This window comes from Rutilus rutilus, assembly GCF_951802725.1.
Source record: "Rutilus rutilus genome assembly, chromosome: 21".
In the NCBI taxonomy this organism is placed as follows: Eukaryota; Metazoa; Chordata; class Actinopteri; order Cypriniformes; family Leuciscidae; genus Rutilus; species Rutilus rutilus.
Window position 1 is genome coordinate 32,034,059 of NC_140226.1, and position 20,441 is coordinate 32,054,499.

Here is a 20,441-nt window from a genome sequence, read left to right on the forward strand (position 1 = left end):
CATATTGGGTCATATAGAGAAATGCAAAAACCACATGTAAAAATGCAAAGACCGAGGTAAAGAATGTGTATGATGTCAGATTATTGTTATGCGTTATAATAATCGGTGTGCACGCAGACACAGCTCAGTCACAGACACTGACACACCGCAGTTCACGTCAGACAGCAGTCAGTGTGAAACTCGCTCTTTGAGCTACTTGCATTCATCCGATTTGATATAAGCAAACTATTTTCATAACCACGTCAATACTTGGCCAACAGTTCCCTTTCTCTCTTTCTTTCTCTCAGTCCAAAACTCGAAATGTTCTGTAAAAGCCGACCACATAGGAAGTCACTGTAACCGAGGCACTATCTCCTTACTTCCTGTCGCTGAGGGGATTTCTCACTAGTGAGCTTAATAAACAACACAATTTAAGAGGTGGGAACATTAAATGCGTCATTAGAAGCATTACTGCTGAAAAATGTATCCCAAGTTTGAACATGGTCCTTACTATACAGAAAAAGACTGACTGTAAGAATGTATCTGAAGAAAGAATCGTGTATGTTGCTGCTTATGAATTTATGCTAATCTAATATGCACAAAGACATGTTGGAATCCTTAGAGCAGTTTCTACTTCTAAGCCTTAATATTAACACCAGTAATTGCAGCAGAAATATCAGAGGAAACATTTTAGCCAATAATTGGGGGCTTCAAATATTATTAGACAATGGAAGGCCTTTGTGCCAAACATTTTGAGAGCCGCTGCTTTAGTAGATCCAAAAAGTATTTGGACACTCAAGCCACACTTAAAAATGATTTTTTTTTTGTAATTACCTTTAACCGACTGGTGCCAAAGGACAATTTTAGTGATTTGTATTGACACTCCAGGGGGAATTACACACAATACATACAATTTTGCTTAAAAACATGATCAGTTTATCATGTTCCACTGTGAATTAACACATTTCCTTCCCCCATACAACATCTAAAATACATTTCACACCTAAAAGTTGATGTTTTTCTTAATTCCATATTTTGAATGATGCCCAGAAGCTGGTATTTTCTACACAACAAACAGTGTTTCAGACTGTCAAGCTCAAGACAAAAGGGAAACATGAAAGTACAATAAAAGTACTTCCAATGACTTATATTCAGGAATTCTGAGAAGCATTCAGAGAAACAGATTTGAAATTACAGTGTTATTGTGTTTCCTTGTTCCTTTCTGAAGCACTGGACGAATTTTCCTTTTCTGGGTGAACTGTCTCTTTAATCAAAGTGAGAGTGTTTTAGGAATCGGCGGTGAGCCTCTAGTTGAGCCTCTGTGAAGTGAATAACGTAATATGGAAGAGGAGGGAAATAATGAGGGAAAATAAACGGCAATACTAACGAGTAAATGAGATGAATGAATGAGTCATGCCAAACCTCACTTGCTCAGAGATGCTTTAAAAAGCTCCAAATGAAAAACAACAGAAACACAAGTTAAATGTGAGCTAAATTCACACTAGAGTGATCAAACATCCCTTTAGTGGCTGATCTAAAGTACGAAATTACATGTTAGCCACATATCAGCTTTGAAGTTAACCGAAATTAACTACACTTGAGGAGAGAATCAAAGCTAGATGGCCTTTATATTAATTTATTTAAAAATGTGGTTAGGAAAGCGGTCCTCGGATTCTTCTCCACTGAGCCTGTGGGGGAGGCATGTGCGTAATCCAAGCCTTGAGCTCCGGCTAAGTGCTATTTGCGCACGTCATTGTCTGATGAATTCATCCCAAGTGATAGGCGCATAATCTGGGCTAATGGCCTGTCTCTTAACACTTAATATGGGCCGCTAACGGGCTAAACAGCATGTATCTGGGGTGTTGTGAGGTGGTGAATGTGAATATCGGGGTGCGTTGGTGTGGTGGTGGTGGGGGGGGGGGTATCCATCTGTGTCATCCATCTGTGGAATAAGCTTGTTGCATCATTGTACATCTCCATGACAAGGATACACGGTGTCTCTGATCAGCAGGGACCTGAACATACAAGGTGCTAATGATATCTGAGACACAGCAGGTTGTGTTATTTTCCACAGGAGGGAAAAGTCGTGCTTTATTCTCACCAATCATTTGGTATAAGGAGCTAAAAATAGTTTTTAGAAAATGGGAGTGAAAAGGAAATAAACTACTGTTGTTAAATGATTGTGCTATTCTTCACGCAAACCATTTGGCGATTATACAAGTAGGACCCCAACAAGTGATTTTATGGAAGGACTGTAAGGGAAGGGGAAGACCTGAATTGTGATACTACAACAACTATAAACTTCATCATTGCTTCTTGTAATGTCGCAAAATGTAAACTATATTTTCAACCAGCTCTAATATGCTAAATGCGATTTATAAGGCATAAAAATTAGGGATGCACCGATATGAAAATTTGGAATGATACCGATAACCGGCAATTCTTTATATTTGAAAGCCGATAACCGATATATTGCCTGATAAATCTGAATCCAAATTTTTATATAATTTTTGAGAGCCTGAAAAACAAAAGTCTCACCATGTCCCAAGCACACAATTATAATGTTCTCGTTATAATTTTATGTAGCCGATATGACAGGCTTGACGTGAGGCATGAGTGAAATGAGGCATGAGTGAGACGTTGCACTTAACCGTAATTTCCTTTTCAAAGTGATTCCAATCATATTTCAAGCAATTCAAAAACATCATGGCGAACAGTGCGCATCTGAAGTGTCTCAGCTGAGGGAAATAATACATTATTTATCGGCTTTAATATATTGGCCACATTTTCTTATTGGGGCGATAATGAAAGCATCAAAAATGAACACCGATACCGATATGGTGGCCGATATATCGTGCATCCCTAATAAAAATATTAACATCTTATAAACATTACCATTTTTTTTTTGTAAATATCCTTTGAAACAATGTGCATTAAGAAATTTGACTTAACAGGAAGTGGGATGAGACGATCAAGTACATTGAGATATGAAGCAAAGATGCGTGTCTGACCGTGGTTCTCTTTGGCCATTCTCAAGGCCTGCAGTGATGCATCTGGGTTGATCTCAAGCTGGCAAACAAGCACCTTGGCATTTACTATGGCAGACTGTGCCCGCTGTAGCTCCTCTTGCCCCAGAAGCATATTAGCACCAGCCACAATCACTATGGCATTCTCCCCTGCCAATACAATATATTAAACATGACAATAAGATGCTTATAAAACCTTTAAGGAGACATTACTGTTAATTAGACTAAAATTTAATTACAAATCCACATTTACAAAGAATGCATTCATGTACAGAATTACAGGTCACATCATACAGTGACTCTAAAAAACTATTTAGACATACAAGTCACACCTTAAAAATATATGAATGCCATTGCATATCAAAATAAGTGTCTTTATTTAAAACAATGTGTTAGTTTTTTAAGTAATAAAACAATACATTTCATATACTGTTAAGACAAAATATGTCATATGGAACATGATGAACTAAAATGACCTTGGAACCTTTTTTTTCTGTCTGAACATGTTTTTATCGAATGGAATGACATTCATAAAAAGTTTTTTAAATGTGTTTTAAGTGTACAAATATGTTTTGGAGCCATGGATATAGGAGACACTTTACACACCCAGACATGTACGAAATTTTCTCGCTATTGCACCACGAACACACAGACACAAATAAAGAGCTGGCATAAGCGTTCGAAAAACCACACTGCAGAGTCAGGAGATATTATCAGTCTTTTCCTCATTTCAGCTTCCTTGTTAGCTTTCGAGATAATTGTTCAAATTTCACATCGTTGTGATATTCACACAGGAAGCTGGGACACTGAAAGTAGGTTGTTATGGTGATCATGACGCCAATCAGAGCTCTTCCTGGAGAGCTCACTGTGGTGCGAGTGGACTGCCACGAGGCTTAGCACTTATGCTGGATCATGACATTTACAATGCAGCAGGCCTTACATTCAGAGGCAGGCTGGTTATGTCACCTTTCTTTAAGTCCAAGCAGTGCTACATTAAACTGGGTCTAAAATTACCCTGTGTAGGCGAGGTGGACACAGATAGAGAGCTTCTCACTCATCTATGTCTCATTCAGAAGAGTACTTAGCTGTGTTTATGTTATTTTAGGGGCTTTTAAAACTCAGGGATGCAGCAAGGCTCGGTACTTGGACCAATTTAATTTTACCTGTGTCATTTACGATGATCGAGGCGGCTCCAGTCGCAGCATTTTCAGTCTGTTCCACATAGGCTGAGAGAGAGAGAGAGAGAGAGAGAGAGAGAGAGAGAGAGAGAGAGAGAGAGAGAGAGAGAGAGAGAGAGAGAGAGAGAGAGAGAGAGAGAGAGAAGTGGATAACCTAAATTGCTTACAGTATAAAAAAAAACTGAACTAAACAAATCAGAATGTCCATTTACAGTGTTTATAAATTATGACAATAGAGGCAGCACATATGCAGACTTACAAACTGTGTTGGGGAAGCTATTTTAAAATTGTAACTTGCCAAATTAAAAAATTAAAAATACAGTTGATCGATTCAGCACAAAACATAAGCTAAACTACAAGTTACTAAAAAAATGTAGATAACTATAAAAAGGGCCAATATATTTTAAATCATGTCATTATCGGATTGCAAATACAGGGCGTTTCAGGAACACAAATAAACTGCAAAAAAATCATGTTCATACTTTGTATTTTTTCTTGCTTTCAAGTAAAATGTCTAAACATCTTCAAAGCAAGATTAGTTTTTTGCTGTTTGTCACGGTTCATCATTGCACAAGTGATGAAATCAGATCTGTTTGTTCTGATAGCATAATCAATATCTGATTTATCTACATCGGCTGCTATAGTAATAATGATTTAGAGACGTCAGCATGATAAGAGTAGCTGGAAGTCAGAGGATGTAAAACTGGAAATTTTGCTTCTTCTTTACGAACATCATGGCATCTCACCATACTGCTGAACTCTCATCAAGGTTCATGTTACATAAACATAAATAATGGAGGCATTACTATATTTTATACAATCATATTTACGAATGTCATATTCATTCACTTATTCGCTGTTCACATATTCCAGTGAAAAATGAAAAAGTCACAAAAAATGTAAGACACAGCTAGAGGCACTATCGCACACTTTGTATTGTATTAAGTTACACACAAATTTCCACTCAAATAATGGGGAAAAATACAATGTTATTCATAATTACTTCAAACTGTAACATCATTTTAATCAGATTTCAAACCACCTACTAATTTGTTTTGTTTTGTGTCGGGTTTGTAAAAAGAATCTGAAATCTGTTTTTTGGCTGCCAGAGATGTGAAACAATATGAAAGCACCGTTTGGCCATTACCAGTCGATATGCCATTATTTTTGAAGTTTTGAATGTAGTCGTTCCCAAAAACGTCTCTGCCGACCTGAGGAGAAAAGGCAACCAAAGATGAAAAGCGGAACTTGAGATGATATTTTCTAGCAACTGGCTGACCGGCCAAAGTTCTGCATTGCTATATCAGGCCAAGCCTTCCAGATATAGCATCCCCAAACAAACGCCTCCACTCTACAAATACAACTTTAATCTCCCCCTCTCTCTCCTTCTCTTCCTCTCTATGAGACATTCAATGTTGAGGTAGAGGGCAAAGGGGTTCCTTTTTTCCCAGCTGGGTCTGCTTTTATCCCACACTGGTAAAGACATGCCAAGGATGGGGTCCTAAGCCCCAGCAGCGGAGACCCTTCACTACCTGGCCTTCTGTCTTTGAAGTGTGATCTCTCTTTGAATGTTTCTGAAAGCATAGGAGTCTATTTTTACACACTGCATACGCTTCGGTATTGATTGGGGTCTTTGCACTGACAAAATCAAGAGCTTTATTACTTGGTTAGGTTCTCTTGTGCGGTTAAATGCTGAAATACATGAATTGCTCTGGTATCAACCTAAACTTTTTTGTGTCTGTGTACTTCAGGCTATATTCAGTTATTTAGGATGTTCAGAAAAGCAGACCGTATTGGGTACCTTGCACACCATGGCAGTCTTGGCCCCCATTCGCGCAGCTTGGACACACTGATTGGCCCCTTTACCACCGAAACCAATGAAGAACTTGTGTCCATGTATCGTCTCTCCAGCCTTGGGAAGTCGCGGTGCCTGACTAACAGAAAGACATATGGGACTAGGCTATAAAAAAGTACAGAACAGTTAGTCAAAAGTATCCAACCAAGAATTGATTGGGAAGGCAAAAAAGTGTCCATATTTAATTGTACTGAAAGGGTAGGTCATTCTATAATGAAATTCATTATTTACTCACATGTAACACAAAAGAACATCATTTGAAAAAATGTCTGTGTTTACTGTGGGATCGATGCGTTTTGGTCGATCGGATCACAAGTAGACGAGGGAGACATTCCTTGTTTAAACCTGGTGTTTTGATCCGTCTCTTTTGTCCACTTTCAACCACTTCTGTCCTGATTTCTTCAAGAGGAGGGTCTATGGGTGGTATGTATGTTTTTGTTTAGATCTTTCGATCTAATGGATGAAATAAACTTGTACAATTTACATATGAGCATCAGCTTTCGTTTCTGCTCTGATAGTCACAAGACCAGCCGAACGCCGTGAGTGTGTGTTATAAATCAGGAATGGTGAGAGAACATCATGCTTGGTATGTTTTTTGCCTTCAAACTTAACTTGGGTCTTCGGCCGACAAAGTATAATCCAGTCTGTCTAGCGCGCTTCCCATTATGTTCACACATTAGGTCAGTAGACGGAGAGTAGACGGTCTTTTGCGGCTGTTCGAACTCATTCGACCACATGAGCGTTTACACTACGAAAGCAATCCGGTCGAAATACCTCTGGAAGTGGTCAAAAGTGGACAAGCTCAAAATGTTTTACACCCCATTTACACCTGTACTTAGCGTCGTCCACTTGTGATCCGATCAACTAAAACACATTTTAATACCAGGTGTAAACAGGGCCTCATATAATGTCTTGTCTATATAATAAAAGTCAATGGGGTCCAATTATAACTGTTGGAAAGAAAGTCAACCCTATCCACCCAAAAGTAGAAATTCAAAGTAGATTTTCCCTAATTTTGATATACAAAGTTTGTAAAGCAACCAGTTCAGTTGTCTTAATTTTAATTTAGGCATTGTGAGTGTTCAAGTCTTTGTATCGCTGTATGCACTTTGTTTTCAGAGGAATGACAGATGGTCCATTCAGCCAGTTCTAAAAAGTCCATATTGTTTTACTTTTACTGGAAACATGCTTGTGAGCTGTAAATGAAAATAATATGACATGACATAACCGAGTTCTTCTAAATCTAAGGCAGGTGTCCTGAACTCCCTAAAAAAGCTAATTGCTGTGCTGTTTAGTGCGTGACATTTCAGAGCGGGGTCCATCAGCCTTTCACCCGAGCAGAACTAGCAGCCATTACTCATTCTATTGAACAACAGAAGAAAAAAAAATAAACCTCAATCCCAGACATCTAGTTACGGTCTGGCCACAATCCAAGTCTCCGGGAGCCCATGTTTATGTGATGGCAGAATGAGCCGATAAAGTTGTTTTTCACATGTGTGTTGTGTGGTTAAGAGAGGGAATATTACAGGAAGTCAATGCGGATAAACAAAGATCCTGTCGCGATTTCAGTAACGCGAGCGGTAAGTAAAGAGATTTCAGCTTGTTGTTTATGATGTTTTTGATGAACTGTGGTCAATTATGCTGATAAAGAAAAAAATACTAAAGATAAAGAACTAATGGAGGGAAATTATAAGTGACCACAAGGCATATGTCCCCACATTTTCAAATCTGAACTGACTTTTTTTTTTTTAAACACTTTTTAATTGAGTATTAATGATAGATAATGAAAGGATGTATAATAAATAAAAGAATTGTTGCTGGTCAGAAACTTGAAGACAATGAAGAAGGTTAAGCAAAACACTACTGTTGCAGTAATAACTTCACATCTGCGACACTTTTACCACAAACAATGCTCTGGGGTCGGCAAAGAAGACGGAAATTGTTATTATGACCGCACAACTGCACTGCAATTTCTATTTGCATAGATTCAACTGTACAACCAATAGGATTGTGGATCAAAGTCCATTTAAGGCAAGTCATTTCACTCTATTCACCATTTCATCTCTTTGAATGGGGAAAAATCTAATTCTTCAAAGCTGTTCACCAAGCTTTTTATTAAATTTCATATTTGAAATCAACAATGAAATCTGACAACTGTCTCATAAATTCCGTTTCCAAATGCTTAAATCATGACAAAAAAACCTGCAATTTGGGAATCAATTGTCGATTGGCTTTTATATAGAAAGCGGGACTTAATGCACGTTACACTTTCTTCCATTCATAGTAATAAGAGTGCAGCGCCTTAATAAATCTAAAGTCTTTAGTGTGGATGCACTATTTTACAACTTGCATTCTAAGGTTGTCTGACTGAGTCACTGTCTGTGTCACAGGTTACAGTCAGACGGGCCTCACCTTAACTCCTCGCTTACACTTCCTCTATTGTTTTATAAGCAATAGTCATTCTCCCACAAACGCATTTCTGATACAAACGCTGTGACTTTCCTGTGCCAAGAGGAAACAACAGGTGTTCTGTGACGTAGGCTGTGGTCCACGCAGATGTTCACTACTTTATAAAGACAGGACCTCAAACAGCCTGCATGAGAAACAGTGTGTGCAATTGTGCCTTGTGGCAATAAAAGAGCAAGTATTTGCTTTTAACAATACATTGATTCATTATTAATAATAACTAGCACTTTTATTTTTTCTTGTATTATTTTCATCTACAATATAGTTAAATTAAAACCATTTCATTAATGTCCGTGCAGAGTCTATTGCATTTTATTTATCCATGCCACATGCATTTTTATTCTTTATATGCAAATAGTAATATTATACGATTACTTTTTCCTTTTTTTGTGCATTTTATTTATTTGTAAGGCAATAGATTTTTTTTTTTTTTTTTTTGACATGTTCATTTCATAGCATTGTTCAAGTACTTTGGAATATCATGCAAATGCCATGTAATATGAATACAGAGATTATTAAGTACCATAATAAACATACTTTAAATCAAGACATTACAGGCAAAACCATTGTTTTTTCAGGCACTGGCCAATTTTGAAGTTCTGGGCTATTTTGCTTTCATAACTTCAGATTAATGGAAAGAAGACATCCAAAATGCACATTTAAGTGTTTATTTTATCAGATTATATATATATATATATATATATATATATATATATATATAATCTCCTCTGTAAATACCTTTAACTCTAAAGTCAACAAAATGAAATGAATTTTGAACCTGGCTTTATCCAGTGTTTAGATTTCTGTGCTGGATGTTTATGCAAATTATTAGTGTATATTTAAGTAGTAAATGGCTCGTTTGCATATTTAAACTTGTAATGATGTACTGTGATGGGTAAAATGTTTACCCTTTTCACCTGTAAATATACCTTATACATGCAAAGAGAGAGAGAGAGAGAGAGAGATAAAAATGGAAGCGAAGGAGAAAAATAAAATACTAAACAGCACTATAAAAAAAAACGTATTTTTTGTGTGTAAGTACTGTGTAACTACCATGGTGCATCAACATGTTCATCATTTAGTGCTATGATGTTTATCAAAGTAACATAGTATCACCAGTAACGTCTCTATTACAAAAAAAGGCCCAGTTTGAACCAAAGATAAAGTTTCTGAAGTTAATTGTTTCATGAATATATGAGACCCCAGTCAAAGAGTGTGCAAGACTTGTGTGTGCCGCTGCCGCATGCACGCTCTCGGCTAACATCACACACTGACGGCTCCAGTGAACACACGCCAATAGGTTTGAACAGTAATCAGCAGGTGGCACTGTCTGGCTTCAGCACAAACACACACACACGTTCCACACGAGACACTGACTCCGTTTGACTGTCAGAAAACACAAGCCACATCGAAAACTGGATTTTACACTTCAAAGCCATGCATAGCACTTTGATGGGTGAAATGTGTCAGCCACCCTCCAAAAAAACAAACACACACTTCCCATCAGAACTATTGCCTAATTGATGCAATCTCTTCTGTTCAAAGGCCAACATTGATGACTGGATGTTTTTAATGGTAACGTATATGAGCAATTGGAACTTTTTTTTTCCCCTATAAGGGCTAGTTTGTTTTGATTACTTAGGGTATGACGAAGCAAGAAATGAATATGATTTACTTATGTATGGAAAGGAAAATGTTGTTTCTGGATTAGCTCTTTGAGAAACATTTCCTCTTCTGAACAAACACCTAATCTGACTTATTCAAATTTGGCATACCTTGTCCTGCGCCAATTGTGGAATGATACCTCAAATAATAAAAAGTGAAAAAATTTGGTTTAATAAGGTTTTTTTTATGTTTTTATAAACATTTGGATTTCGATGTTTGTTTAAAACCCCATACACATTAAAAGAAGGAAAAGAAAAAGAGATCAGAATAACACAGAGACTTGGGGCTTATTTATATATACACTACACTATACTGTTCAAATATTTGGGGTCAGTAATGATTTGTAATTATTATTTTAAGAAATCATTACTTTTATGCAGAAAGAACACATTAAATTGATCAAATCATTTGTTACCAAAAACATTTCAATCAAAATATGTTCATTTGAACTCATTTAAATCCTGAAAACACCTGTATCATGGTTTCCACAAAACATTCACTGTTTTCATCATTGATAATAATCAGAAATGTTACCTAAACCCCAAATCAGCATATTAAAATGACTTCTGAAGGATCATGTGACACTGAAGACTTGGAGTAATGATGCTGAAAATTCAGCTTTGACATCAAAGTAATACATTGCATTGCAAAAATAAATAAAAACTCAGGGTGTATGCAAGGTGAAAGTTTACTAATTTGCACAGCTGCAAGTGTACGCCGTATTCCAGTCAAGAGGTGCACCTGAAAACACTGCAGTCAGAATGACAAAAAAAAAAACTGCCGGCGGCAAATATGACCAGTGAGCAGTGAATCAGTTCCCTGGGGAAATATTAATAATAGACAGAGCTGGCAGAACAGAAGGCAGTTCCCCAAAATCTGCCTTTGTTGGACCTTATTTGGTTCCTGCTGGAAGGACTAATTCCTTTCAGAGTTATTTTAAAATCTTAAAGTCTGCCTTCTGCAAGTGGAATATGTTCCACAATCACAGCGACGATGAGTGTGCGAGTTTGTCACATGAGCATGAAATCATTGTTTGGTATAATATGTGCGGTCTCAGCTTTAAGTTCATAACAGAGGGTAGATTTGTTGAATGTAAATTGCAAGTTAAGCATGAAATTGAACATGAAAATTATTTTTATTTTATGAAGGCATGTTTTTATCTAACTATACAGTAAAAAAAACAAAAAAAAAAAACTGATGTGACATGCTAAATTATCATATTATTTGAAAAAAAAAAATGGTTGTTGCATTTAATGTCCACTCAAACGTATTTGTATATAATGTATATAATATTGCAACGCTAGAATGCATGGGTCAGTATTCATACAGAATTACATGGATCTCTATTGTTCATTGTCAGTGTAGATTTAGCTGCAATCACTGCTTTTTTTTCTTCTTTTTTGTTCATCAGAACAGAGGAATGCATTACAAATGCATGTGTGCCCACGTATTTAAAACATGTGGCACATATTTGCCCACGGGTCTGGTTCACTATGACACTGAATGCTTTGATGACTTACCTTACTAAGTCAGTCATACAAGATCCCACCACTACAACACTCACGTCCGCAGGCATGACCTGATGACATTCATAACAACAAAAACAACAACATTTAGACTGAATATATATAAAAAAAACTATGATTATTTGACATTATTTACATAGATTTCATTCTGAGAACTGAGAACAACAATTAAATGCTTAAACACTGGTAGTTGCGATCCACATTAAACATGCGTACTCTAATGTGGATGATTATTTCAGGACTGGATCATGTGATTGACAACAACCACGGAAATCCTTCATTAATTCAATCCCTTCGCGTGTAGGCAACATATGTGAATAGTGGAGTGTTAATCTGCTCAAATCTCCCAGCATGCCTCAGGGGACTGTAAAAGCCTGCCGCTGGCTAAGGAACAGCCTACATTTTCTCAAAATAACTGAAGTCCAGGCTGCATTTTCTGCATATTTAGATTCAAATCAATCTTAATGGTTTGAATGGCTTCGAGTGTTTTTGCTGTTTGGGCCTGAGACTTAGATATGATCCTCTCTGCACGATAAAACGAACAAAGAGAGTCGAAATGTGATACAGATAATTTAATCGTGTATTATATATATGGCTTTGTTATTTCATGGATGTCTAAGGAGAAAATATTGTCATGAAAGTAAGATGCAACAAATTATTCAGTCAGAATAATTTGAATATCTGACAAAATAAAGTCATTAGTTCCTGCAGAAACAAAATGTGGAGTGTTGGGAATATCAATATCTAGTTAGGTTGATAAAATCTTGTTAAAGGAGTTAAGAAGTGTATTTTATTTACAATCAGAGACATTGCGTGAAAATGTTTGAGGATTTATAGGCTAAGTCTACTAATTATGTTTCTATTAATTCTACAAAGTCAACGAATTCTTTTGCACCGTCTAATATCTACACTGGAAAAAAAATGTCTAAAGCTGTAAATAAAACTATTATAATAAAATAAAAATAAAAATATTCAAGTTTTCTACTTCAAAATTTCTCAATTAATTAAATGTGTTTTATGCTGTTTCCTTGTAATCGTTTATGAAATTTACTAGCAATTCCTGAGTGCATGTTATTCAGTGTATATGATATACATATCTGTACATTTATTTCTATACATCTATATTTCTAACACTGTATTATATTGCATTATTTACATTTTTGTTTCTAATATTAATGTTATATTTCATTTCTGTACTTGACCAAGACAAATTCCTTGTGTGTGTGTGTGTGTGTAAACGTACTTGGCAATAAAGCTCATTCTGATTCTGATACTTGATTAATCATCTCATTCACAAGAATTCATGCAATATCACATTAAATCATTTCAAGTGCATAATTAATTTGCATTCAAAATCATTTGGTACATAATAATATTTTACATTTTTACCTATTTGTCCACTGAATAAAGCGATATCTAACCTGCCAAAGCAGCACTTTGTACTCACGTCTATCTGACAGCACAGAAACACATGTGACTACACACAAGCCCATTTTGAGCTGTCACAGTATTCGCCTGTCTTTAAAATTAGGGATGTATGCTTTCAAACGAGATTAAACATATTTAGCATGTATAAAATGTATATATGTTTAATAAAGTATACTATTGAACACACGCACGTATTATTCACGTAAGTCATTCAGGAAAGCCGTGTTAAAACTATCAGGCATATTGATAAACATCCATAAACAAGTCTCAATAACAACAGCGGAAGTGAGGAATGAGTTCATACTCGAAAGTTGTTCTACATTACATATAAAAGGTACTGAAACGGCATTTGTTACGTACGAAAATTTTACTTGATCGAAACGACTTCTTTGATAAAGAAATAACCATAATTAGCATAGAGAAACGCGTTCATAGTGCAGGATTAGCATGCTAGCCGGTCTGTTAGCATATATTTGCAGCTCTAACACAAACTGAATAAAATCAAACTAACGTTACACAACAAACACAAATTCTTCGACTCACTCATCCACATGTGTTGTGGTAGTGTTGTTGTTTTGTGTGTCATTGCAGCTGCTCGACAGTATTAGTAAATATCATCAGTGTTATTAATGTGTTCCATGATAATAATGTGTTTTACACAGCTGGATATCACGCTGATTACTTTTTTTAAATTTACGTTTCCTGTCTAAACAAGATTTATTTATTTTATACTGTGGGAATCCACTTATTAATTAGTGTCAACAAGGACAATACAGCCTATTCTGTTTTTACATCTCTTACTTAAAGGGATAGTTCACCAAAAAATGAAAATTCTGTCATCATTTAACTTACTCACCTTCAAGTTGTTCCAAACCTGTATGAATTTCTTCTACTGAACACACTCACAAAAAATATATATATTTTGAAGAATGTTGGCAACCAAACAGTGGATGGTAACCACTGACTTCCATGGTATTTTTTCCTACTATGGAAGTCAATGGCTACTGTCAATTGTCTTGAATCTGGACTTTAAAGTGGACTCAAACCTCTTTTAGTTGTAATAGAGTCTCAGTCTACATTGCATTCACACTGGTGTTTTTAGGAAGCCAATCAATAAAAAGTAATATTAATCAGTAATATTAATATCCCTTAAAGGCCTGATAACCATAAAGAAAACTATATTAATGTCCACAGTATTGTTCTGTTTATTTGAAGTGTGTGCTTTAGTTTTGTCGTCTGCCGCTTTAAATGCTCAAGCTCTTTAAAGCAGAATGAATTGTCAATGTTTTTATCGTTCAACAGCTGGAAATAAATCGTTCTTGAAGTGATTCCAATGAAATTGTTTCTCGGTGCCGTTATTGTTATAGTTTTGGGATGAGTGGAATCTTCTTTTATATTTACAACGATTTTTAGAGTTATATCTTCGTTATAGTTATTGTCCTTGGTGTGAACGGGCTCATATATAGTCATATGATTTCGATGTGAGTTTGATGGACACATGCTTTTCCAAAGCAATGGCACAAAATGTGTCATTTTATATTATTATGCGAAGAGAATAAATTATTGTTGGCGTATATAGGACAGAATAGACCAGGGTTTGCAACTCTGGCCTTCAAGATCTCTCTCCATCCCTGATCAAACTCAACTCTGTATCTCTCTAGTAATCCTGAACAACACCTTGATGATCTTGTTCAGGTGAGTTTGATCTTGACCTTGAACTCGAGGGCCAGAGGTTCACACTCCTGGTTTAGACCATGGCGCTATTTACCTTACAACTCATGGAAAACTCTCATAATGACTGAACATCTAAATGTCTGTATTGTCATGCCGTCTGATCTTTTGTGTGTAAGATGAACAGTCTGTCTCCAGAAGTGGCACTGAGCCGGATCTCTCCTGAGCTCCGGCCTTTACTCTGCACCGTGGTGCGCAACGGACGGGTCGGGTTAGACTCCTCTGGCTGTCTCCGGATCACTGACCTCAAGACTGGGTGAGTGTTCTGGTAACTATGCAAATAATTATAACTTTTAGGGAACGATGTATTCGTTGATGAATATGACTAATATCTAATAGGCTACAACTAAAATATCCTACTTTTGATTTAAAATCTTATCACAGTTGCTCAATCAGATTTCCAGAAAGCTGAGGGGACTTTTCAGAGTTGATCAATCAGGCTTACCATAGAACACTACTTCTTCAAAATATCTAGATTAAAAATAATATCAAGACTTTATGTAAAAAGAACTGCAGTGCAATAGGTTTGATGAAATAGAAATTGGCTGTAATTTTTCTATTCCTCGCTGAGCTTTACAGTTCAGGGCCTTTACGATTATTGCAGACCCTTTTCATGTAGTCTTAATTCAAATACGTTAAATTATTAACTATATTCACAACTATATTAACTATACAGTCACTTGTTTTACTTGGTTTACGTAGTTTCTTGTGTCATGAGGTGAGTTTGACTTAACCCGGACGGGGCTCAGGCTGATTCAGTGCCTGACAAACGCAATGCATTCTGGATAGAAAGTTTGTCCGGCTTTGTTCGGTGCCACTGGCGCGTTACGTTCACGTGTGCCGTTAAAGTGCTTCAGTTGATGATGACATCGCTGTTTCACGATTGGCCATGTTTCACCAAATCAGCATATTAGAATGATTTCTGAATGATCATGTGACTCTAATGTAAGTAATGATGCCGAAAATTAAGCTTTGATCGCAGGAATAAATTACATTTTAAAATAGATTGAAGTAGAAAACAGTTTAAAAACATTTTAAGAAATATTACTGTTTGTATTGTATTTTTGATCAAATAAATGCAGACTTAAAAAAAAACAAAAAAAACAATCCTACTTATTCCAAACTTTTGACCGTTAGTGTAAATGCACTTCACATGTACAAATGAATAAAGATGGACATCTTCAGGAGGGTATATCGAAGGCTCTGAATCATGCCAAGTTATCGAAGTATTGACAGTTCTTTTCTTCTTTTTTTCCCTTTAGCTGCACATCACTAATGCCCGGTCCTTGCTGTGACAGATTTAAACTTCATATTCCATATGCTGGAGAGACTCTCAAATGTAAGTAGTAGTTCTCTTCTAGAGTATATGAACTGATCAGAGATCATATATGAAGTAGTGGTTTGCAATAGTTGTTCCTGCAGAGTTGTTCCTCTTTCCTGACATGCCGAAATAGTGTTTATTTAATGTGTGGCCCTTAGTAATGTGCAGTGACGCATTATTGATTCATTGCATTTTCAAACCACAGTGATAAATCATGCTGTTGTTTTATACTCATTACCTACAGAAAACTGTAGAAATGTGAAAAACAGTAAAGAGCAAAACACTGTGGTAGCTCTGTTTTTAATTTCTGACATGCTCTTATAAACTTCAGCTCTGGAATTTGTCATCAGAGTGCTATGAAGTGATTGATTAAAACCTTATTAAAGCTGAGGTGATATTTTGTGTTTAATGAGCGGAGTCGGAGTGTATTTGAGTTCATGACAATCATGTTAGTAATTTAGTGTCTCATTCTTGCTAAGGCAAACATCACTATCATTTATACTTAAACGAATAGTTTGACTTTTCTGTCATCACTCGCCCGCATAGTGTTTCACATATTCATAACACTTCTGTGGAGCACAAAAGAAGATATTTTGAAGAATATTTCTAACATTTTGGTTCAGTGGGGTCCAAAAAAAGCCCCCAAAAGGAAATCAAATTAATCCATAGATACACACAGGGTTATTATTGTTAACTATTTAATTTTATTTCAGGTAGTTCCCAAAGCAACATTTATCATATTTGTTTAGTTTAAGGTTTGGAGTACTAAAATAACAAAAACTAAATAAACTAAGCTTAATAAACAAATATAAAAGTAGCAAAATGACAAACACATCATAATTAAATATAAAAAGTGTAAAAAATATACATAAAAATAACAAATCTGAACAAAACCGATATGACCAATATTAAAATAACAGTGCTTACGACTCTCCAAGTTCCCCAGGTGAGTTGTCGAATACGTTTGTTGTCATAAATTATACTTTATTGATCCTGAACAGAGGGGCGCCATACTAATATTGCTATGAGAATATAATAGAGACTTGCCGAATAGAGTTGCACAATTAATCGTTAAAAGATCTCGATCTCTATTCAAGCACCCACAGGGTTTTATTGCTAAAATGACAGTGATTCGGCCTTGTCTATTAAACCTTTGACAAGTACGATCACAGCAATTCAGATGTGTGTAGGCGCTGACGCTAAACCAGAGAGAGTAGTGGTCGTGTTTAGGTGTGAAACAGCTTTCACAAACGGTCTTTTCAACCACACAGTATCATTGATAATTCATATTATTGCAGAAGTACTGGGATAAAAGTTTATAGTTCGGATACAAACATTGATGCATACGGAAGTAATCAAGTCAAGTATATTTGTATAGCGCTTTTCACAATACAGATTGTATCAAAGCAGCTTCACAGTATTAAATTAAAATAATACAACAAGGTTTGTTTCTAGTGGAATTTATTGATTGATAAAATCAAATTAAATATCCCCAAAATATCCCCAATCAAGATAGAGTAAATCTCCTTTTGAAAGTAACATGATGCTTCAAATAAATAATGTATCAGTACAGCGTTACACCAGTAGGTGGCGATAGGTGACTGTAAAAACATTTATTTTTCATTGAATCATTCATTTAAGAGATTCATCCAGTAATAAAACAAGTAGTCTCAGCCTCAGACGTCACGGCCACGGACCGTTGGCTGAACGTCTGATGCATACGGCACACTTTTCTGGAAACACTTCAGGAGTTTCGAAGTCGCGATCTGATTGGTTGAATTCTACAGGATGTCCGGGAGACAGACGTGTGTGTCGCGTGACGCCAAAACCCCTCGTGAAAGAAGAACGCCGTTGTGTTTACAACCGTGACAATGAGGGCTTACCAGGATCAACTAAACACTGGAATTTCAAAAGTATGTGAAGTTCGCGGCTCCATTGTTGCCATAAACTTGCACAACGTTCTTGAATGAATAATTTATTAGATGCACGCCGATCTGTTATTGTAGGAACATCGACATTATATCGTCATGCCCCCTAAACATGACGCGGAACAAAACGAACTGTGATCGGTGGCGTTACATGTCAGTCAGACGTCCTTTTGGAGAGAGAAAAGCTGCAATAGAGTCCAGAACTTCAGCCGTCAGTCTGAAGGTCTGCCTTCGCGAGACTATGAAACAAGTGAAGTATTTATGAGTCATTGAATCATTCATTCAACCCGATTAAAAATAAAATAAAAATCTATTCAAATTAACATGTTATTTTGTTTAGTTTGTTTATCATGATCTCTATTTTAAACGATAAAATCCTGATTCTCAGTTTATCCCGAATCATGCAGCTCTACTTGCTGACATGAGCATCACAGCATGTGCGAGTCCCTTCTGTTTATTAGCTTTATTTTGTAATTGATTGTATTGTACTCTCTTAAAAAAAAAAGCTGGGTTGTTTCAACCCATGTTTGGGTCAAATATGGACAAACCCAACCGTTGGGTTTAAAATTGTATTTAAAAATGTAAACCAATGGTTGGGTTTGTCCATATTTGATCCAACATGGGTTGAAACAACTCAACATTTTATTATAGTGTACAATACAATCAATTACAAAATAAAGGAGGCAAATTGGGGTCTTCATTTCCCCATAAACTGGCAGAACTACTTCCTTTAAAGGGTCGTTACACTATGAACATGTTGCAAATGTTAGGCCAAATAAAATGTTTTACACAGATTCTTCAAGATTTGTAATGGCGGTGCACTGAAAGCACAATCCTTTTGATTTGGAAACAAGCTTCTGAGAAGAGCTTTTAGAGGTTTTATCTGAAATGCTTTCAAGTACCACAGCTCAGTGATGTTTAATGAGGTTGGATAGTAATTATAACTTGGCAATGATCTTAATTGGGAGTTCCTGTTATAGCTCTGAGTCATGAGACACTCAAACACTCAAGCAGTTTTTCACGGAGGCCACATATGAACATATTTCTCGGAGCTGGAGTTGATCATGTAGTCTGGCAATGAGCAATTGAGGTTTACTCAATGAAGCTCTCTTTTCTTTTGGAGCCTTGTGGCTATCGACTTATTCGTTATATTGGGATTTAATGTGTGTCTGATCCGAAGAATTATAAGAAAAACTATGTGTTGGTTATTGGAGAAGTTTGGTTGTTGATCATTTTTGGGACGTGTGTGAGGCAGTGCTTTTAGTTGTGCACTATAAGAGTGCATTAGTGGCCTGAGCTCAAGTGTAAATTAAAATGGAAAATCTAATTTTGTACAAAAATGGAGGCGCAACTGAACAACACACACACATTCTTAACACTGTGTCACAGATAACCACAATACATCATAGTAATCAGTATTTGAATTACATCCACGTTCTTACGTTAAGTAATAACATGCTCCTCTGTTCAAGAAGCAGTCCATTAAACATTTAGATTTGTTCCCCCAATAAATGAAAATAGGCCTAGTCTTTTTTTTCTTTTCTTTTTTTGTATTGTTTAGATAGAAACAGGTCTGGAAAACTGATGCTTCCACTTATCCATTATTCATAATATCTATTATGGATAGATAGTAGAGACACATCGGACTTTTTTCAGCCTCTAAGTAATCAAGAAAGATAGCAGAGTTAAGTGTTGTAATCGTCTCCTGGGTTTGATTGAGCAACTGACGGTGGCTGACAGCTGACAATTGACTCAAGATCTTTTCATAACTCTTGCCTTTGTTTTGCCTAAGAATTACAAATCTATGCAAATCATCACACTCCATATTTGATTTTGATGCATCTGTTTTCTAAATGTTGCAGTACACCTGCTGTGGTGTTGTGCTTTATTTCCCACCATCAGAGGAATTCATTTTCTCCAGTACAGATAAAATAGAAGTGTTATTATTAATGGGTCAAGTGTTCACGTTTCTTGAAAAAGGCTAAAGACTCAGCAGTTCTGGTTGAGTTAGCAGGTCTTTCCACCAGCAGGGAACAGTCAAGGTAAAGGTCCATAAAACTGATTTCATGCCTCTTTGAGGATGGCACCACAAGGCGCCGTTCACTTGCAGAACACAAGCTTCTCAGGACTAGGGTTGCAAAGGGGCTGAATATTTCTGGTAAATTTCCAGAAACTTTCTAAAAGTGAATAGCAAAAACTGAAAATTTCCAAATAATCCTGAAAAGTTTCCGAAAGTTTCCAAATAATCCTGAAAAGTTTCCAAAATTTCTGGAAATTTTGCAACCCTACTCAGGACACACAAGTCTGAGGTAGTGAGTTTAGGTAAAGGGGTGCAGAG

At 36.3% G+C, this 20,441-nt stretch overlaps 2 protein-coding genes across 4 annotated transcripts in view; one reads left to right on the plus strand and one right to left on the minus strand.

Moving 5' to 3' along the window:
* The window catches only part of rbks (ribokinase), a 39,426-nt gene extending 26,230 nt beyond the window's left edge, over positions 1 to 13,196 (minus strand). The window contains exons 1-6 of one of the 2 annotated variants that reach the window (XM_084392490.1): positions 13,143 to 13,196; positions 11,690 to 11,748; positions 5,985 to 6,117; positions 5,331 to 5,394; positions 4,169 to 4,231; positions 2,991 to 3,155 (exon numbers count right to left, since the gene is read on the minus strand). In XM_084392490.1, the coding sequence (XP_084248616.1) occupies positions 2,991 to 3,155; positions 4,169 to 4,231; positions 5,331 to 5,394; positions 5,985 to 6,117; positions 11,690 to 11,745 (481 nt within the window). In that variant the 5' untranslated portion in view covers positions 11,746 to 11,748; positions 13,143 to 13,196. Of the gene's footprint in view, positions 1 to 2,990; positions 3,156 to 4,168; positions 4,232 to 5,330; positions 5,395 to 5,984; positions 6,118 to 11,689; positions 11,749 to 13,084 lie in introns of both variants that reach the window. The other variant, XM_084392489.1, reaches the window with a different exon arrangement.
* Positions 13,197 to 13,320: 124 nt separating this feature from the next.
* The window catches only part of babam2 (BRISC and BRCA1 A complex member 2), a 103,237-nt gene continuing 96,116 nt past the window's right edge, over positions 13,321 to 20,441 (plus strand). For both annotated transcript variants that reach the window (XR_014625663.1, XM_084392492.1), the window contains exons 1-3: positions 13,321 to 13,457; positions 14,974 to 15,110; positions 16,117 to 16,193. Coding sequence is in view for 1 of the 2 variants with exons in the window: in XM_084392492.1 (XP_084248618.1) it covers positions 14,974 to 15,110; positions 16,117 to 16,193 (214 nt within the window). In the remaining variant the exon portion in view is untranslated. The remainder of the gene's footprint in view (positions 13,458 to 14,973; positions 15,111 to 16,116; positions 16,194 to 20,441) is intronic.